Source organism: Xenopus laevis, chromosome 1L, assembly GCF_017654675.1.
Source record: "Xenopus laevis strain J_2021 chromosome 1L, Xenopus_laevis_v10.1, whole genome shotgun sequence".
Lineage (NCBI taxonomy): Eukaryota > Metazoa > Chordata > Amphibia > Anura > Pipidae > Xenopus > Xenopus laevis.
The window spans coordinates 107310410-107330999 of record NC_054371.1 but is presented as its reverse complement, the minus strand read 5'-3'; the positions used below and the strand labels follow the sequence as shown (position 1 = coordinate 107330999).

At 38.6% G+C, this 20590-nt stretch overlaps 1 protein-coding gene across 1 annotated transcript; it reads right to left on the bottom strand.

The window, feature by feature from the left end:
• Positions 1–9316: 9316 nt before the first annotated feature.
• Positions 9317–17245, bottom strand: mex3d.L (mex-3 RNA binding family member D L homeolog). Its single transcript, XM_018254597.2, has 2 exons — positions 16178–17245; positions 9317–11311 (listed from the first exon to the last, which is right to left on the bottom strand). Exons 1-2 carry the CDS (start codon positions 16788–16790, stop codon positions 10053–10055), a joined length of 1872 nt encoding a protein of 623 aa, XP_018110086.1. The 5' UTR covers positions 16791–17245; the 3' UTR covers positions 9317–10052.
• Positions 17246–20590: the final 3345 nt, after the last annotated feature.

Sequence of the window (20590 nt, the reverse complement as noted above, 5' to 3'; positions counted from 1 at the left end):
ATGGTACCTATGGATTGGAGAAAAGCTGATGTCATTCCAATATTTAAAAAGGGATTGCGATCTCAGCCTGGCAATTATAGGCCAGTAAGTTTGACATCTGTGGTGGACAAATTATTTGAAGGCTTGTTAAGAGATCACATTCAAAGTTTTGTCCTAGAGAATGGCATTATAAGCAGCAGTCAGCATGGCTTTATGAAGGATAGGTCATTTATGATGAGGTAAGTAAAATGCTGGACTGTGGGGGAGCAGTAGATGGGATCTATTTGGATTTTTACAAAGCGTTTGATACTGTGCCCCTCAAACGACTGCTTTCTAAACTAAGGTCTGTTGGCCTTAATGAAGTCATTTGCACATGTAAAGGAATCTGGCTACAGGATTGGGTACAGAGGGTGGTTGTTAATAGTACATTCTCTATTTGGAGTAAGGTTCTTAGTGGGGTCTCTCAAGGCTCTGTATTGGGTCCACTTATATTATTAATGACTTAGGGGAGGGTATTGTAAGTAATGTATCAGTGTTTGCAGATAACACAAAACTATCCAGGCCAATTCATTCCATCCAGGATGTGGCATCCTTGCAACACGATCTTGACAAACTGGCAATCTGGGCAGCTAAGTGGCAAATGAGATTCAATGTTGATAAATGTAAAGCCATGCACCTGGGATGTAAAAATATCCAAAATACTTATACCCTTAATGGGACTGCACTAGGGAAGTCCATTATGGAAAAGGACTTTGGAGTCCTTGTAGATGATAAACTTGGCTGTAGCAAGCAATGCCAGTCAGTGGCATCAAGGGCAAATAAGGTCTTGAGCTGTATTAAAAGGGGCATTGATTCAAGGAAGGAAGCGGTCATTCGTTCACTTTATAGAGCACTGGTAAGGTCCCATCTAGAATATGCCGTACAGTTTTGGTCTCCTATGCTCAAACAGGACTTCATTGTATTAGCGAGGGTACAGAGAAGGGCAACTAAGCTGGTAAAAGGTATGGAAAATCTTAGCTATGAGGAAAGACTGGCCAAACTGGGGATGTTCACGCTGGAGAAGAGGCGCTTAAGGGGTGATATGATAACTATGTATAAATATATAAGGGGATCATATAATAATCTCTCTAATGCTTTATTTACCAGTAGGTCTTTCCAGCTGACGCAAGGTCATCCATTCCAATTAGAAGAAAGGAGGTTCCAGCTAAATATTCTGAAGGTTTTTTTTTAAGTGACAGCTCTGAAGATGTGGAATTCTTTACCCTGAATCAGTTGTACAGGCTGATACATTAGACGACTTTAAGAAGGGTTTATGGAAGGTAGCTCATAGTACAAGTTGATCCACGGACTGGTCCGATTGCTATTTTAAAATAGATTTAAAAGGTTGAACTTAATGGACATGTGTTTTTTTTTTCAAACTAACATACTATGCTACTATGTTACTATGAAATAAATGGTGCAGGGACTTTTATTCACAAAATACCAAACCATAAGTATATACTGTACTTCTTGATAGGTAAGAGGAGTATTAAAAGTGGTTTTGGTTCTTTTAGCATACTATATAATGGAACGTCTTTAGGGTTTTTATAGCCTCTGTGCGCCATATCAACATAGCAGCTGATTTATTAATAAGAGCAAGGGCAGTTCACTATAGCAAATAATCATCAATTATTTTTCAATAGGCTACCATTAATTAGAAAATAAAAGCAAAGTGTTGACTGTTTGTTGTTGGCAGCAGCACATATTTATTTAATTAGCACCTATGATAGTAAATTAACCCTCCATAGATTTGTTTCTGTAGAACTGGCTTTAATATTTGAGTATTTAGCATATAGATTTAGGTCTATTTAAGTACTAGAAAGGTCTATAACTGGCAACCATTGCATGTACCTTTCCTAGGTTTAAAAATGTAAAATATGTTCCTTCAGGAATTCCTAAGATGGAATAATATTTGGTGTCATAGCATTAAAAACTTGGATTTGTAACTAATCAGGACTGGGACCTAATAGCTGCTAATTATCAGATAATCCATTCTAACTTTGTCTTATTTATTGGTTTTTCTAGGTCCTCACCTTCTTATGTTTTCTTCTGTTTGTTGTGGTATAGATGCCTTTTCAAAATAAAGGAAATTTTATTTTGTAAATTGGGTGTATGTAAATTGTGTAACAATTTATAGCATTCATGAAATACCATAACGATTTCTTAATGTAGAGTATGATGTAGAGAGTGATATTCTGAGACAATTTGTATTTGGTTTTCATTTTTTATTATTTATGGTTTTTGAGTTATTTAGCATTTTATTCAGCTGGTCTCCAGTTTGACATTACAGCAATCTGGTTGCTAGGGTCCACATTACCCTAGCAAACATGCACTGATTTGAATAAGAGACTGGAACATGAATGGGAGAGGGCAATAACAATAAATTTGTAGTGTAACAGAGCATTTATTTTTAGATGGGGTCAGCAACTCTATTTGAAAGCTGGAAAGAGTCAGAAGAAGAAGGTAAATAATTGAAAAACTATAAAAAAGAAAAAAATTAAGGCCAATTGAAAAGTTACTTAGAATTAGCCATTCTATAACATACTAAACATTAACGTAAAAATTAATCACCTCTTTAAATGTAACTTAAAGGTGAACCACAATTTTAAAAATGATGTACAAAGACCCTGGGCAGAAGTGCAAGAGACATACCTACATGCCTCCCCCTATCACCTAACAATGAATACAGAGCTGCCAAATGCAGGCAGTGCTGTATTTATGAGGATAACCATAGGTCTCTGTGATTCTTCTGCAAGGCAGAAAGGCTGTGTGAAAATGGTGGATTGTGTTTTTTGCTCTTTGCACATTGCCTTCCTGTTCATAGATGACCCCAATTAGCTGATTTAGTTACAAAACTTACACATTTGTCTGAGCTATTGGCTTAACTTACTTTGCCATGCATGCCAATATACATTCATCAGAGTGTAAAATATTAAGTAAGAATCAACAATAAAACTTTGTGTAGTATAGATAACCTCTCTTGGCTTACTCAGGCTTCCAAAGAAAAGTACCTCTATAGTAAGAAGTCCCATGTAGTGCTGATAGTCACAACTTGACCTTTTCCTCTGCCCCTGATGGATCCTCATTTCTTCTTCTTTGGAATGGATGCCCTTGTGTCTGTCTGGAAGGAGTCACTGGTAAATAAAGTATTAGAGAGATTATTATATGATCCCCTGATATATTTATACTTAGTTACAATATCCCCCCTTCAGTACCTCTTCTCCAGTGTGACAGCCCTAACTTCGCCAGTCTTTCTTCATAACTGATACTTTCCATACACTTTTCCATTCTCTGGACCCTCTCCAATTCAATAATATCTTGTTTGAGCACTGGAGACCAAAGCTGCATGGCATATTCTAGATGGGGCCTTACCAGCACTCTATAAATTGAAAGAATGTCCCTCTGCTCCCACAAATGTATGCCCCTTATACTACAGCTCAATACCTTGTTTGCCCTTGCAGCTACAGACTGGCATTTCTTGTTTATTATCTACAAGGACTCCAATGACTTTTTGCCTAGCACAGTCAAAGGATATAAGTTGCTTACATATTTGTACATCCCAGGCACATGATCTTACATTGATCTACTCTGAATATCACCTGACAATTAGCCACTTGCCAGATTGTCAAGATTCTGTTGCAAGGATGCCACATCCTGGATGGAATTTATTGGACTGGATAGTTTTGTGTCATCTGCAAACACTGAAAAATTACTTACAATACCCTCCCCTAACTCATTAATAAACAAGGGATTCTGTCATGGGAAAACGTTTTTTTACAAAATGTGTCAGTTAATATTGCTCCTCTACCAGAATCCTGCATTGAAATCCATTTCTGAAAAGAGCAAACAGATTTTTTTTAAATTAGCCAGGTTCATAGTTTGCTAGGTGCCCTCAGTCATGTGACTTGTGCTCTGCTAAACTTCAGTCACTCTTTACTGCTGCACTGCACGTTGGAGTGATATCACCAGGGCTGCCATCAGGGGGGGAGAGGGGGGCCCGGCAGCGCTGCACTTTTCGAAGAGCTGGGCCCCCCTTGACTGCTCCGCAGTTGTGCCTCTGCTTGCGAAGTCCCGAACAGCCGAATGCGGAAGTGCAGAACATACAAAGTCCTAAGTGGCGGAAAGACCCGAAGTCACGAAAGAAGCCGACACTGAAGTCCTGAAGCGGCGAAAAGAAACAAAGTCACCAAAGGAGCCGACACTGAAGTCCTGAAGCGGCGAAAAGACCCGAAGTCACGAAAACAGCTATAACAGCTACTGACACCAATGTGGCTTTTTTTTTAATCCCCTGGCCACCAATGTTTTATTTTAATAATCTATAGGGCCCTGCCACCAATTTTTTTTGGGGCCCCAATTTTTATTAACTTGTAAGGGGGGCCCTGGCACAAATGTCTTTTTGAAAAAAAAATGTTGGGGCCCCAATTTTTTTAACTTGTAAGGGGGGCCCTGGCGCAAAGTTTTTTTTTAAAAAAATAATTTTTGGGGCCCCAATTTTTTTAAATTGTAAGGGGGCCCTGGCGTCAATGTTTTTTTAAAAAATTATTTTTGGGGCCCCAATTTTTTTTAAATTGTAAGGGGGGCCCTGGAACCAATGGTTTTTTAAAAAAAACTTTTATGGGGGGCCCTGGTGCCAATGTTTTTTTTTTTCCTTATAAGGGGCCCTGACCATCAATATGAGAGGGGGGGTTACTTTTTTAGCACTGATGTCTGTGTGGTCTTTTAATTGTGATGTGGAGTGGGTGGGATCAGGGGTGGGGCTTGGGTGCAAGGGTGGGCGGGCCCAGGAAAATTTTGTTGTATGGAGGCCCCGTGATTTCTAATGGCGGCCCTGGATATCACCCACCAAAACAATGTGAAGGTAACCAGATAATAGCCACCTGTATTTATAAAAATGCTCCCAGTGCACCTAGTGGTACATATGAGAAACAGCATATTAAAACACCCAAGTGTGACTGTGACTCCTCCATTTCCACTGAGTAGGAGAAAAAATAGCTTATCTGAAAATAGTTCCAATGTAAACTTCTGACTCTTTCTATGAGCACAGGATCAAGCAAAACGACCTAAGAAGGCTGCCTACAAACCAATATTACATTGATTGGTTCAAGAATAAAAAACTTTTGAATTATTTGCAACGTATACAGTGTAATTTAATGCTATAAATGACATGATAAAATCGTGATAGATTCCCTTTAAATAAAAGTGGACCCAATAAAGACCCTGTGGGTCCCTGCTAAGAACCCTACTCCAAGTAGAGAATATTCCATTAAAAACCACCATCTGAATCTGAATCCTGTAGCCAGTTTTCTCCTGTTTGCTGTTTTTCAACATTTGCTAAAGCATTTATATTCATAAAGCGTATGTCTCTTCTGACTTATAGTTCTTAAATGCCTTCCTCTTCTTTACTTTTGAATTAAGTCACATAGGGTGGTTCGAAAGCTCTTACATTTACTTTTGGGCAGTGTTGGACTGGCCCGACGGGACACAGGGAAAAAATCCGGTGGGCTGAAGCTGAGGACAGTGTGTGACCAAACACAGGCTGATTGAACTCAAATCAATGGAGCAGGGACACTGAGCAGATCTGCTTGTCTCAGCCTGTAAAAATACACAGGCTGACAACATCCACTAACAATAGCCTTTGTGCCCATAGCCTTAAGGAAATACGTTGAGGACAGTAATGATTTAATAACATTTTAAATTACAACTATTTCTGTTCTATGTTTTTAGCATAAACCTTGAAACCCAATCTATGATCTGCAGTATTTCCCTTAAGGAGCTAAAATTTGCTTCTCTGAAATATTGAGTGTTTGTTACCCTAGTGTATATTTGTTTTTTGCACCAAACATTAAATGTTATCACATTACCCAGGGATTTGACTATTTGCACATTTGCCATATGTTCTGGGTCATTAGTCGTCACTAGATCCAGTATAGCATGCTTTCTGGTTGGCTCCTCAAGTTTATGAACTTGATCCCATTGACATTTTGCTACAAGTAACACAAATAATGAGATTTACATGCAGAAAAGCCATGTTGCATGGCTTATTTAGGCCAAACATCAAGGGCCATGAAAACATATTGTAAGGAACACAGAGGAAATATTGGTAGTTACAAACAGGGAACAGTCACAGATATTATAGTGTCTAGACATTTCAATATGGCTACCCAGAATTAGTCACAATTCGTGTGTCCCTCTTTTATAATATAAACTGACTTGGATGGCTGCCTGTCCCACTTGGAGTGTGTGGGGGGAGGAGAGATGACCCCACCTGCCTTGTGCTATTGTTCTCTGGGCTTTTGTCCCTTCCTCTCACACCTCAAGTCTGTAGCCGTACAGGGAAGCTATTAAGCTGTGCAACGTCCTTTGCAGTGAGGTTAATAGGACCTTATCAGTGCTGCTGACTGAGTGACTAATAAGTGGAATGTCAGCGGCAGCGTTAGATATATGCAGTGCTCTGTAAATATATGGTCCCGTTATTCATTCCGAAAATGCGGGAAACATCTAGGCCAACGTGACGTCACGTTCATTAAGGCCTATAAAGCTGTGCCAGTGCCGCCAGGTGTTATATTTAAGTCTCTTATCCAAGCGCCGTTTCGTTTGGGTGCTGTTTATAGGTGCCGAAAAAATGTGGAAGTGGGGAGCCCTACAGAAGCCATGTCTGATACAAACTTTCAATTATGAACTTTAAATTATGAAGCACACAAATTTATAACAAAATGTATTTTATTAAAGAAAGATTAGAAAAAAATAAAACTCTTCATACACTTTACACCTAACAGGGGTCTGTAGATGTAAACAGATTCCTATTAAGGTTAACAATGCTTGTTTCTTTTTAAAATAAAATATATACTTTATATTTTAATATATATGCATTTTTTTTTTTACCTTTTTTTATTTAAAACGTCTCTGAGAAAATTCTATTAATCTAACAGAGGTGAGGGAATAAAAAAATAGATCTAAATACAAAAACAATAAAGAAAATAAAAATATCACAATTAAAACACATGTGGAAAAACAAGGTCTGTTTTTAACCACTGTAGGGGGAACACGCTGTAAATCCCTCTGGCAGTGGATTGTTTGATTTACCAGTTGCTACCGACTGAGGTAGCATGTCGGGGTATATAGCGAGGCTTTTCTCCTTTATTTTCACTGCATCAGTTCCACAAAGAAAGTGTTATATAAGGACAAACTGAATTTGTTAAGTCAATATGGATCAATTCTTTGGATGATATTCTCGATTGTGTGGATTCTTTGCAATGCATGGTTATACCTAGAAGTGTTAAAGGGTCCTGTCAGATAATTTCTGTACTTCATCATGGGAATACCACATTGGTAGGACTTTTTGATGGTCACGCTCATTTAAATATAAAACATCTACAAATGACCAAAGTGACCAATGAAGTATAGAACATTCTATTAATGAAAGCTATACACTAGGGGGCTATATTTCTAAATGTAATTATAAAGCTTGGGAAGGCATTTTCTTTCAATTACCCAGGATTGCTGCTATTTTCAGAAGAATATATAGTAGGGCAGATCAAATGTACTTGTGTCTTATTGCCCTTAACTTTATCCATTGCTAATATCAGCAGGCAGACTTCATTCCATAGTTAGAAGCAGCATTTATATAATTTTTTTATATGGGCAAGTTCAGGTAGGATAAATATTTGCTTTATAATCTTGTAATCTGTTTTATGATCTTTGTAAAAAAGCTGTACCACATTTTTTTTAAAAAAAAAGCTGTACAAATATCTATTTCTTACACCAGAAGGTTACACTCACTACACATTTGCCAAAATTCATTACACAGCTTTATAAATGCAGGTGCTTACATAACATAGAATGGCATTAACCTGAGGATAAATAGTCCCAACAGCACTTTTTTTTTTTTTTTTTACACACTTATCGGTATGCCCCTAAGTATATCAGCCTTCAAAAGCTATAGTGATACAGGAGTGTGAAACCCACATGTATAGTTCACCTAACTACCGTATATTCTTTCCTGACACTGGAGACATGATTATAGGTCAAACGACCCTTAGTCATGTAAGATTAAGGTCAGTATTGCTGTGTTTGCACCTTAGTTCCCACTACATTCACAAGCAAGCTTTAAAATTGCAGATATATTTTGTGTAATTTGTGCAGTTGGTTGCAGTCTTCCAGGCTTTGTCTCGCTCATCAAACATTAAAAAAAAAAAAAAAAACACTGGTCATGTGTGCTAAATTTGATATCTAAGTCTGACCGGCAAGCAATCACATGCATCCTTAATACTTCTTTAGTTGATGGCTATTGCCCCCTGGAAGCACATAGGCAAGCTGTATAACACAAGACACGTAGAGAAGGAAATGTTCTCCTTTCTTTCAGTGAGCTGAGTAACTCAGGAAGTGGCCTAAAATCACCTGGAAATGCTTATAAAAACTCTTTCAAGTGATGGATTCCTGTGCCATGCATCCGAGTGTCAATTACCTGCCAAGCATTTGCATAAGTGATTTCAGATGACCTAACCTCATTCACTGAGCAACTAAGAATATCAGCACAATGCAAAATCTGATTTGGGCGATATGAAGAAAATTTCTTGTATTTCGCTTCCTACCATCAATATCTGTGATCCACTGCAGTTTTCAAACCTAATGCAGCTTCAGCATGAACCGTCTTGCTAATTAGGCTGAAATGTTTAATTTTCCCTAAAACATTTCCAATTCAAGTCAGTGGATAGGCAATTCCCACCTTTTTGTTGCCAACCCAAAGCTGGAAATTGTGTTGACAACAAAATGTTGAGAATCTCCCCACATGTGCCATTGCCCTAAAAGAAAATTTAGTTCAGTTGAAAATGAACATGCAGCTAAATCCTCAAAAGGAAAAATAATTAAATAAGGACATAATTGCGTCAAAACATAGGAAAATGAGAGGCTGGAAACAAATGTAAACATTATGTCATACATTATTTACGATTTTAAGTTTGCCTCTGTTATGGAACTGTGCTAGGCAACATGTTTTTTTCCACAACTGAACAAATCACAGAACATTGAATCTCACTGGCACTGTAACCTCTTTGCCAGCAATGTAGATTTTACATTGTCAGCAGGGAAAACGTTAAAAGACAAATTCTACAATTTGTTTCCTCCCACTGCTTGCTATTTTTAGTAAGAATATGCAAAAAATATGTAATGGTTTAGTGGCCATGCACTGTATATACACACAGCACAACAGACCTACATCCCCTAATGCAAGGATTACTGTATAACGGAAATTCTAGTATTACAGAAATTCTATTTTCTTTAATGTACAACGTAGCCTTGAGGTTTTCTCCATGCTGAGGTCACTTTAGGGTTAAAGAAGTTTTTTCTTTTAACCCTACTTTACTAAAATTTGGGAGGTTTCTGTATTTTGTAAACATGCAAATATTCTTAGATTTGTACACATTATAAATTGTGTGAATTTTGGCATGCAGTATATTACAAATTAATATACAGAAACCATTAAATAGAGAGTATGAAACCTTATGCCTAGGAGAGTAAGTGGATTTATTTACGGGTAATATGGATTTTTTTCAGAATCACATAACTCATCCCTGCAGTGCACAGGGTATATACTTAAAACAGTTCTAACTCAAACATTTCCAACACTTTGGGTTAAAAATCTTAAAAATATTGTTTTAACATGTCCCGATTTCTCACCTCACAAAGCATAAAAAGTGCAAACGTATTACTCTTTTAGTTTCTTTTCTTTTTTTAAAATTGAATATTGTTTAGACTACTTGTGATCTGTGTTGTTTTTGGTGCTTATAATAATCATTAAAAGCTTAGAAGGGGTCTACTTGTTTTGTAAACATCTGAAATATTTCAATTGTGAGTTAACTCCCATCCACAACACATCCTCTCTGGGTTGTTGCATGCCTCTCTCTTTCCTGATACGTTAAATAATCTAAATATTTTGCTTAAAAACTATAAAATGTTAACACACAAAATCCAGACAATAAGTTTCAGCAATGCTATTTTTGTTTGTTTAGTTTTAGTGTTATTGACTATTTCTGAGGCTAGGAGAAGATACGTATTGCTTGTTTTGCAGGAGCATGGCAGGCTGGGCATTCTGGTAATTCCTGTTCACAGACTCTGATGGCACATTCCATGCAAAAAAGATTGTGTCCACATGGCACGAGGGCAGCAATTACCTCACTTTCACAGCACACTACACAATCCCTCACACTCTTGCGTTGGCCTTCTGAGCTGCTTGAGTCAGTCGGAGAACCTGATGCAGCAGAGGAGCTCCCAGGCAGCGAGGAAGACGAGGAATAGCCAGTACTGCTGGAGAAGGAGGACAATGAGCCTTGGGGCAGCAGACAGGAGACCCCACTGATAGGGTCGCTATGTATACGACGTGCTAAAGGATGTTCTAGTCCAGTGCTTGAATCAGCCAGGGTTGGTGAAAGCCGTGGAGTTCCACTGAAACTGTGCTTCCGCTGGACTGGACATTCAGTGAAGCTCTGAAGTTGCCCTCCATTTGGTTCAAAGGGTGACCAAATTGCAGTTGGTGTACTAAGATCTAGTGCTAAATCAAAATCATATTCGGATTCGTCAGTGCCCAAAGGTGGAGCAACCCTATGGGGTTCTGTAGCCACCGGAAATCTTCCACCTAGCATTGGTCTAAATAGATGATCTTGACACTGTTCCCTGCCTGTTGTACCACAATAGAGGCTCTCACCAGACGAACTACTCAGGCTTCCAATACGTGACCCACTGGATCCTCGCCGAGGGGCTGATGTCTTTGCCCATAAAGCAGCAGAGTTTCCACCAAGCAAGTCCATGCAAACATCTGTACCATTGGAGTGAAAATCATTGTCTGGAAGAATGTCTACCATAGTCCCTGTCCTCATACTGATGTGTGCTTCGATTTCCTCCCGTGCTCGGTCAACATTCTCTGGCATCCCTGTGACTTCAAAAACTGGTTCTTTGTCTCGGCTGGGTGTTACAATGTAGGTGTGAGTACTCTGTTGGATTCTTTTGATGGTAGCCCCCTTAGGTCCCACCACCAAACCTACAACTCTGTAGGGAACGCGAACTTGTATTGTGGTTTGGCCAAGTAAGTTAGGAGGACCTTGCGTGCAACTTGGAATTCCACTGGCCTTGTTGCGTGTGGCTCTTATGATAGAGAAGTGCTCAGCAGCTGCTAGAATCTCTCTTTTAGCCATTTCCACATCCTCTTTCCGGCCAGTCACAATAAAAATTGACTCCTCCCCTCGTACTGGGGTCTTGATGTAAGTATTTGTTTTGGCTCGCAAGGCTTTAATTTTGCAACCTATGGGAAAAAATGTGAACAGTTAAGTCAAGATAATTCTTTTATAAAATTGATATTTTGTTATCATTTAGCTCATAATTTATGGTCTATTGTACATGGAAAAGTTGGCCAGCTATGTCCTAATTAGGCTAATGTCACACATGGTGTTTTCTCCACCAGGCTAAATAACACTGGCAGATTATTCAAATCTTTCTCTTTACTCATATAAATACAAAGTGTGACAGTCTTTTAAGCACTAAAGTTGTTAAATTTAAAATTAAAGGGATTGTAAACCTAAAATAATAATTTGCCTAATGACAGAAAATGTCATTGTAAGCAACTTATTTGTACAATAATTACAAATTTTTAAAAGGGGACATCATGAAACTGAAAACGTAACCTGACCCCTATCTCGCGGAAATACAGAACTTTCCAAATATAATAATTGAAACATTCTCCACATATTCTGAAATAATCAAGATAATCTTTAGTATCGCTCTCTCATCATCTGTGTCCCTTCATTCTCACGCGTCATGCAGGAGTCTGAGTCAAATTTTGATTGACAGCTAATTTATAGTCCTAATATACTGTTCTGTCAATCTGATTCTCACGCCTGCATGAAGAGAGACACACAGAATAGCGAACAGTCATTTCAGAAATGGTAAACAAATTTTAATTCATTGCATTTCGAAAATGTCTTATTTTCGGGAGATGGATCTTATACTATTTGCTTTTGTTTAAATGGCTAAAGTTATTTGTAAATATAACCGCCTCTGAAAGTAGTATCAAGCTTTTGGTTTCCTTTCTATATCCTGGTGCATCTGATTTTTGAAACAGTGTTGCAGAAGCCAGTTTATGAGAAGAAGCATGCAAAACTAACTTCTGATTTCTGGTTTTGAATCAGGAGTACTGCTTTCAACGGTTTAAAGTACATTTGCAAATATATTATTCCCATTAAGTATGCCCTTTTTAGAAGGGATACTTCATCACAAAACTAACTTTTAATATAATGCAGGCAGTGGTATATAAAACAATTTGCATTTTTTAATTAACGTTTGTTCTTCAGCTTCCCATATTTAAATTTATATAGTTATTCACTTTGTACTTATTTTGACCCACATAGACGAGAACATTGGAGGGAAGATGGTTATATCTCAGGCATATGAAATATGACAGCCAAGCAAACACTGACTGATAACAGCAAAAATAATAATTCAGGCGTTTTGACCAAAACCTGATACTTTATACAGTAGATGACAAGGACATAAAACAGGTAGTGTAACTTCTACAGGTACAGGATCCATTATTTGGAAACCTGAAACCAGAAAACTCTGAATTATGGAAAGGCTGTCTCCCATAGACTCTATTTTATACAAATAACCCAAAAACAAAAAAGAGATTTCCTTTTTCTCTGCTATAATAAAACATTACCTGTACTTGATCCTAACTAATATGTAATTAATCCTTATCGGAAGCAAAACCAGCCTATTGGGTTTATTTCATGCTGATATGATTTTCTAGTAGACTTAAAGTGGACCTGCCACCCAGACATAAAAAGCTGTATAATAAAAAGTCCTTTCAAAATTAGACACAAAACCCAAATTCTATTTTACATTAAAACATCCATACTTATAATAAATGCATTTAAAGATTTCAGCTGTCAATCATATTTTGACTGCACCTCCTCTATGCCTTAGGCATAGAAGCCGTGCAAGCAATTAATTTCACTTTCCATTCTGAATTTCCTACATGTTGCCTCCCCTCTCCCTGTTCACAGTTTATAATTTTGTAGCCAAATGAAAAGGTATGGGCATCAGGTCCCCCGTTCTGGTACATAAACAAGATTTTGAGGTGTTACAATGCTAGTCTTAATAACAGTATCCACAAAATGGCTGCTGCCTGCTTGCTCTGGTGGTGAATGACAAGGCTGACTGCAACCAATATTTAAATAATTTATATAGTGTAAGTAAAGTAAGTAATTTTGCATAAGAAACACAATAGATACGAATTTGGAATTATTTCTTAGCGTGACAGGTCATACCTTTAAGGTATGAAGATCCAAATTTCAAAAAGATTCATTATCCGGATCCCAAACATTCTAGATAACAGGTCCCATACCTGTAGTATGACGTAGACAAAGGCTGTCAAAGAGGTGGCTGCAGAATGAATGCAGCTCTCCATGAGATTTGTATTGCCCACAGATTTCTCAGGAGCTCTACTCAGCCCTTTGGATGCCAAGGTCATTTTATTATTAACTGATCCTCCCCAATATAAATTTAATTATTTCTAGGATCACTTCCTCTTTGTGAATTTTTTTTTTTGTCTAAATATAGCTATTTAGGAGACCAGGATGAAAAGCATATTTATTGTGAGAAACTGGAATGAGGGGGATTAGGTTAGAGAGAACAAATATGCAGAAAACATTACTTATTTAGGAAATGACCGCTAAACGTTGCTCAAATGTTATTAGGGATGCACCGAATCCAGGATTCGGTTCGGGATTCGGCCAGGATTCTTCCTTTTTCAGCAGGATTCAGATTCGGCCAAATCCTTCTGCCTGGCCGAACCGAATCCAAATTTGCATATGCAAATTATGGGCGGGGAGGGAAATTGTGTGACTTTTTGTCAGAAAACAAGGAAGTAAAAAATGCTTTCCCCTTCCCAACCCTAATTGCACATGGTATTCGGCCAAATCTTGCGCGAAGGATTCGGGGGTTTGGCCGAATCCAAAATAGTGGATTCGGTGCATCCCTATGTGTTATAAAACCAGATAAAAAAATTACATAATGAAAGAAGATGTAAGTTGTAAATATATACCTATAAAGCTTAATTACAGATTTTCAGAGATTTTAGAAAGCATTTGTAAACATAATTTGAATAAATATTTCCTGGCTCGGCTTTCCTCTCCATTGAACGTCTGGCTTTCATTACCTGCATCACTAAAACATGTAGAAAGTCACCCTTCTCCAGCAAAGTTTCCAGTTCCCACAATACCTTGCGTGTTCTGTGATTAATAGACTTTACAAAAGTGTGTGCGGCATTGTGAGAACATAGGTCTTGGCTGAAATAAAGCTGAATACTTCAATGTTGTTTAAACAATATATATAGTCAGAATCAGCACAGCAGAGAACAGACAAATACTCTTTTCAATAGCAATTAAGTTTACAAATAGCATTAAAATTATTGACACTTTATCAATGTATAATGGAATATTAACTTCAATTACATTTTCTTTCCCTATGCAAATATTTTTATTTTGAATTAACAACCCATTCAAGTATCTAAATACACAGAGAAATTTGGAGAAAATATGCATAAAAACAAACATATTATGTGATCTTATTGGGCTAACTAGGCATACATAGTTGTACAATGTCCTCTCTGCTTAGTGTGTATTAGACACAGAAATAAAATACTACAATGTAGTGTACATTATGCACATATAAAAGAAATGTTAGAAAGTTGCTAATGAAATTTCTACAGCTTTTGAAACTTTAGATGCTATGCTGACAATCTACATAAAAATCAAAAAAAAAAAGAAGCATTTTCTTCAGACTCCAGTCAATAAGTTCAATTGTTTTTGTTCTTTTGGAGGCAAACTAATATTCAGTGCTCTCAGCTGTCACATGGGATCTTACAAACATAACTGATGAAAAGGCAAAAATGCATAACTAAGAAAAGATATATGAATCTTGTAGTCACTGATAAAAGTGAATTCCATCTTTTTAAGGAGGGATTACTTTGTTATTAACCTTAGCAACCATGCATTTGAATAAGAATCTGAAATATGAATAGGAGAGGGGCTGAATAGAAAGATGAGTAATAAAAAGCAATAACAATACATGTGTAGCCTTACAGAGCATTTGTTTTTTAGAGGGGGTCAGTGACCCCATTTGAAAGCTGGAAAGAGTCAGAAGTAGACTATAAAACTATAAAAAAAATAAATGCTGAGAATTAGCTATTTTATAATATACTAAAAGTTAACTTACAGGTGAATTACCCCTTTAATGAATATGCTTATTAGTAATTGCAAAAGTTTAAAGGAGAAACAAACCCTTAATAAAAAAAAAACCCACCCCACATAGACTCTAGCTGCTACCCCAGGCAAATGGCCCTAACTTTTTACTTAAGCTCCCTATAGACGCGACGATTCTTCTTGCGAACGACCGATTTTAGGGAAGCCCGATCAATCCTTCGAAATTATCGTGCAGATAGTGGGATTCGAATGATTGTATATCTTACGATTTTTCGGCCGACATCTGTCAGGAAATTGATCGGCCAGGTCAAAAAATCTTTGTCGGTCCCAGTGCAATCTATCTAGGTATGCAGGGCCAAGCAGGCAGCTCCCCTTTGTTTTCCTGGCAAATTGGTCTTTTTAGTTGATGGTAAATTGGTACGATCGTTCTGAGAAGATCGTGGTCTCACGATCAGGATCTGATCTTTTAAAAATTTCAACATCTATGGCCAGCTTTACCCCTCGTGCAGATTTAGGGATCTGAGTTCACAGCAGCCATCTTTCAGCGATTTCCGTCAATTTCATTGCATGTGCAGTTGTTGGGAACCGAGATATTTCTCCAACTGCGCATGCGCCGCCACACCGGTCTCGTTGTCAGATTACCGAAGACCGGGAAGATGGCTGCTGTGAACTCTGATCCTTGAATCAGTGGTAAATAAAAGGTTAGGGACATTTGCCTGGGGTAGCAGATAGGCTGGTGTGGGGGGTGGGGGGTGGGAGAGGAGTCTATGTGGGGTAGAGTTTTTTAAGAAGGTGTTTGTTTCTTTTTTAAGAGAGTACAATTGGAATTATTTACCAAGATATGTAAAAGAAACTGTACAGTTTATTTCATACATTTTTTACACTTATTTAAAAGAGGAGAATTAACCCACCCTGCCTTCCTACAATTTCCGCTACATGCTCTGAGCTTGGCACTGGCACCCCTTCTGTCATGTTGACTCCCCTCCTCAGATTTCCAGGCCCAAGTAGGTTCTCGGCAGCAACCACATCAAACACATCCCCTGGTTCTGGACTTGGGGAAGTTGAGATTGCATCATCCGAGGCTGTGCCGCCACCTGGATCTTCCTGCAATCCTAAAACTGAGAATGCATCCACCAACAATGGGAACTCTTCGGACTGGGGTTCATCCGAGCATAACTGGGTACCTAAATCTTTGGAAAGAGGCTTCTGCAAAATAGTATCTTGGAGAGCAGTGTGGAGGCAGAATTCATGGGAGTGGGTAGGAGTATTTGCTTTTTGGTGGTTCATTTTATGAAGAGGTACATCCTGAAAGCCAAGTGAGTTAGTCTCCTGAAATCCTGGTCTGACAAGGTCCTCATTGGAACTTATGTGTATCCACGATTGGGGAGCCATATTCTGAGCCTCCTCCCAGTATGGCAAACTAGTGTGACTTGACTCATTGTCACTAATATTGTTAAATGTCCCCCCTGTATCTATTGTTGTGCTATGCATCACCTGGCCAGTGTTCATTTTGGAATTTTCCATGTGTAACCACGCATTGTAATGAATGGTCTGAGAGATTCTTCTATGAGAAGGCTCACAATGGTTCAGGTTAACACTAGCCTCCTGCGGACTCTGCTTTCGAATGGATTCTTCAGCTTCTACGGTGTCTTGAGGTAACGGTGTCAAAGTGGGTTCTTGGTGGCCTATTATTTCCGATTGCTCTTGAGGGCGCTGGTTATAAACAGTCCCTCCATTGCCTGGGTATTTAAGACATTGTTCTTCTTGCTACTTATTTACACGCCTATATTTAAGTCACGTTGATTACTGCATCCCGCCCACAGTCAAGCTTTCCGCAGGACAGTGCATCCGATGTTTTAACACAGACCTCAGTCCTGGTTCGTGGCTTAAACGTCCCACAACGCCGTTTAATGTCCTGCCGGCATCCGCCAGCCAACTAATGCCAACGTCACAAATCTCATCTCGCGAGAGCGTGGCGTCACGACCACACGCAATTCAACTTAGTGATGCGAAACGTAGTTGCCTTAAGTGCTAAGAAATACATTTTATTTTTATTCCTTTTTCTGGTGAGTGCCTGTAAACAGGGCCACCATTAGAAATCGCCCACCCCAGATCCCGCCCCCCACACACAAAAGTTATAAAAAGCTATTGATGGCCAGGGCCCCCTTATAAGTTAAAGGACCAGTAACATCAAATTTTTTATAAAAAAAAATTGTTAGTATACAGCAAAAAAAAAACAACACAAATTAAAGTTTAAAATCGCAAATCCTTTATTAAGAAATAACTTACTGAAACTCCACTTCCTGTCCTCTTCAGAAGGGCGACGATCTATCGTTCGGCGCTGGATTTCTCCTCCCTGGCTCTATCCCATATTGCCTGGCCCCGGCCGGTCTCCTTTCGCTGTTGCTGCGGTACAGGTGCGGAGAGGAAGATAGACAGCTGCTGTACTAATGACACAAGAGAGGGGCCCCGGACATAACTAACAAGGATCGCAGACACCTGTAGCGCAAAGTAATTAGGGCCACTGCCGCTGCTCCCTCTTGGGACCCCGCTTACCGAAAACACAGAGTTCCACTACCACGGCTTCCTCCAGAAATAGCTGACAAGGGAGAGAGATTTCAATTGAGCGGCCTCGATGCTCGCAGACTCGCAAGACTCTTCTTCCCACACTTAGACCCACTAAACCGATCGCCGGAGTCACACTTCCACTGGCCCAGCGCTGCCTGCTTCTTACCAAGGACCACGGCTCTTTCACATATTGTCAGAATATGGGATAGAGCCAGGGAGGAGAAATCGATCACTGCAGTATGGATGGTCGCCTTTTCTGAAGAGGACAGGAAGTGGAGTTTCAGTAAGGTATTTCTTAATAAAGGATTTGTGATTTTAAACTTTAATTTGTGTTGGTGGATTTTATTTTGCTGTATACTAACGAATTTTTTTTAAAAAAACTGGTGCCAGGGCCCCCCTCAAATTGTTTTAAAAAAATTGGTGGTCAGGGCCCCCCTACAAGTTAAAAATAATAATTGGAGACCAGGGCCCCCTATAAGTTAAAAAAAAAACATTGGAGCCAGGGCCCCCCTTACAAGTTAAAAAAAATTGGGGCCCCAGAGAATATTTAAAAAAAAACATTGGTGGCAGGGGCCTATAGAATATTAAAATAATAACTTGGTGGACAGGGGATTAAAAAAACAAAAAACACAAATTGGTGCTCAGTAGAATTGAACTCATGGCTTCGGGACTTCAACTTCACCTCCTTTCGTGACTTAGGGTCTTTTCGCTGCTTCAGGACTTCAATTTCGACTGTTTTCGTGACTTTGGGTTTTTTTGCCACTTCAGGACTTCAATTTCGACTGTTTTCGTGACTTAGGGTCTTTTCGCTGCTTCAGGACTTCAATTTCGACTGTTTTTGTGACTTTGGGTTTCTTTGCCGATTCAAGACTTCAGTTTCGACTGTTTTCGTGACTTAGGGTCTTTTCGCTGCTTCAGGACTTCAATTTCAGCTGTTTTCGTGACTTCGGGTCTTTTCGCTGCTTCGGGAGTTCGGCTTCGGCTATTTTCGTAGCTTCAGCTCTTGTTGCAGGCAATACATTTGAGTACCAACAAAAGACATGTTGTTATGCAGCACTTTACAACTCAGAAGTCTCAGGTTGGTTCAGTTTTGTACATAGTTCAAAATAAACAAGAAACAACACATATAAATATATATGTTGGAGTGTTAGTTTAACATAAAACCAGTGCCAGTTGGTTATGTGTAGATACTAAGCACTGGTGCCCCACCATGCTAAAATCACACTGCAGTAACCTCTTTCATTATAATGAAGTGTTGCTTTAAATCTTTGAAATGCCTCATCTTGCAATGCACTAATGCATTTGGTGGATATCGTACCTCCACTTTCTTAGGGAAAGGGACATGTAGCATCCTCAGTGGGAAGTGTATAATGCTATCATCAAGAAGTTCTATTACCAAGCACTAACTAGTCTTACATAGAAACAATAAAAATACTCTTCCCAATTGAGGTTCTGCTATACTCCCAAATGGTCACCAGAAACTAACCATACACATAAATTACAATACAAACTTTAGCTACTTGTTTGCCACATATCGCAAAACACAAAGATTTGTGTAATAAAAAGTCTTTACTTGCCTTTATAGACTTTACGATATGCAAGCCCCCCTCTCTTGGAAAATGCTAAACCAGCTTGTAAAGCCAGTCCAGGGTTTCAGCTCCCACCCCTGCCCCTAATCAATGAGTAAACTGGAAAACAAATGGCCCATGGGGAACTGCCACAGGTCTCAGAAAAGCAGCAGACGTGGAAATCATCCTAACTTCCAGGCCCACTGTGTGCTGCTTCCTGAAGCTACTGAAAAATAAGCTTTGTTTTGAGTGTTTTTATTGTTTTAGTGATTCTATTGCATTCTTCTTGATTACTTGTCTATGCCTGGGAAAATGTGTACAATATTTTTATTTCAGTACCCTTACATGACACATACATTTAGACTGTAAGCCCTACGGGGTAGGGTCCTCTAGCCTTTTGTTCCCTTGACACTGAGCACTTAATTTGTATTGTAATTATATTTTTTATATTTATGTGAATTGTATTTCTAATAATGAACAGTCAACATTGTTTATTACTCCTTATAGCAGCCAGGCAAATCAGATTAGGAAAATAATCAAAAAAAGATTAGATGTCCTCAGAATGGATCCATTGTTAGACCAGTCAGTTCTAGATGACATTAGATTTGTATTCAAACACAATAGAACCATTGCAAGTGATGTTTCCCCAAGCTTATATTCTTCAAAAAAAACTAGAAAAGAAAGCAATAAATGGTTAAACAAAAATGGATGTTACAAATGTGGTAAAAATAGATGTAAGGTCTTCAAACACATAATGATAAAGGATAGTTTCCAGAGTAGTATAACTGGAAGAATTTCCCTATACGAAGTTATATCAATTGTGACTCTAAATGCATTATTTATCTAGCCACATGTGAGTGTGGCAAACAATATGTGGGTCGAACTTGCAGAACCCTAAAAGAACGGGTGCGAGTTCACCTCATTCCAATTGACTTAAACAATTTGGATCAAACTAGCCATAATCATAGAAGAATTTCAGCCACATTATGTTAAAACACAATGGTAACTTCAGCTTAATAAAATTCCAAGGTATTGAATTAGTCAAATTAGGAGTGAGAGGAGGAGATTTGCAGAAAGTGATAGACCAAAGGGAGGTATATTGGATTTTTACATTGAAAACATGCCACCCACAGGGGTTAAACAGTGATTGGGAGGTTTCATGTTTTCTTTAAATTAAACTAAATTAAA

Bases quoted from the DNA above. Each gene is read 5' to 3' on its own strand.
- mex3d.L (XM_018254597.2), bottom strand. From the start codon at position 16,790: ATGGAAAATTCCAAAATGAACACTGGCCAGGTGATGCATAGCACAACA. The intron at 11,312-16,177 runs GTGGGTTAATTC...TTTTTCCCATAG, and splicing joins GGAAATTGTAGGAAGGCAGG to GTTGCAAAATTAAAGCCTTG.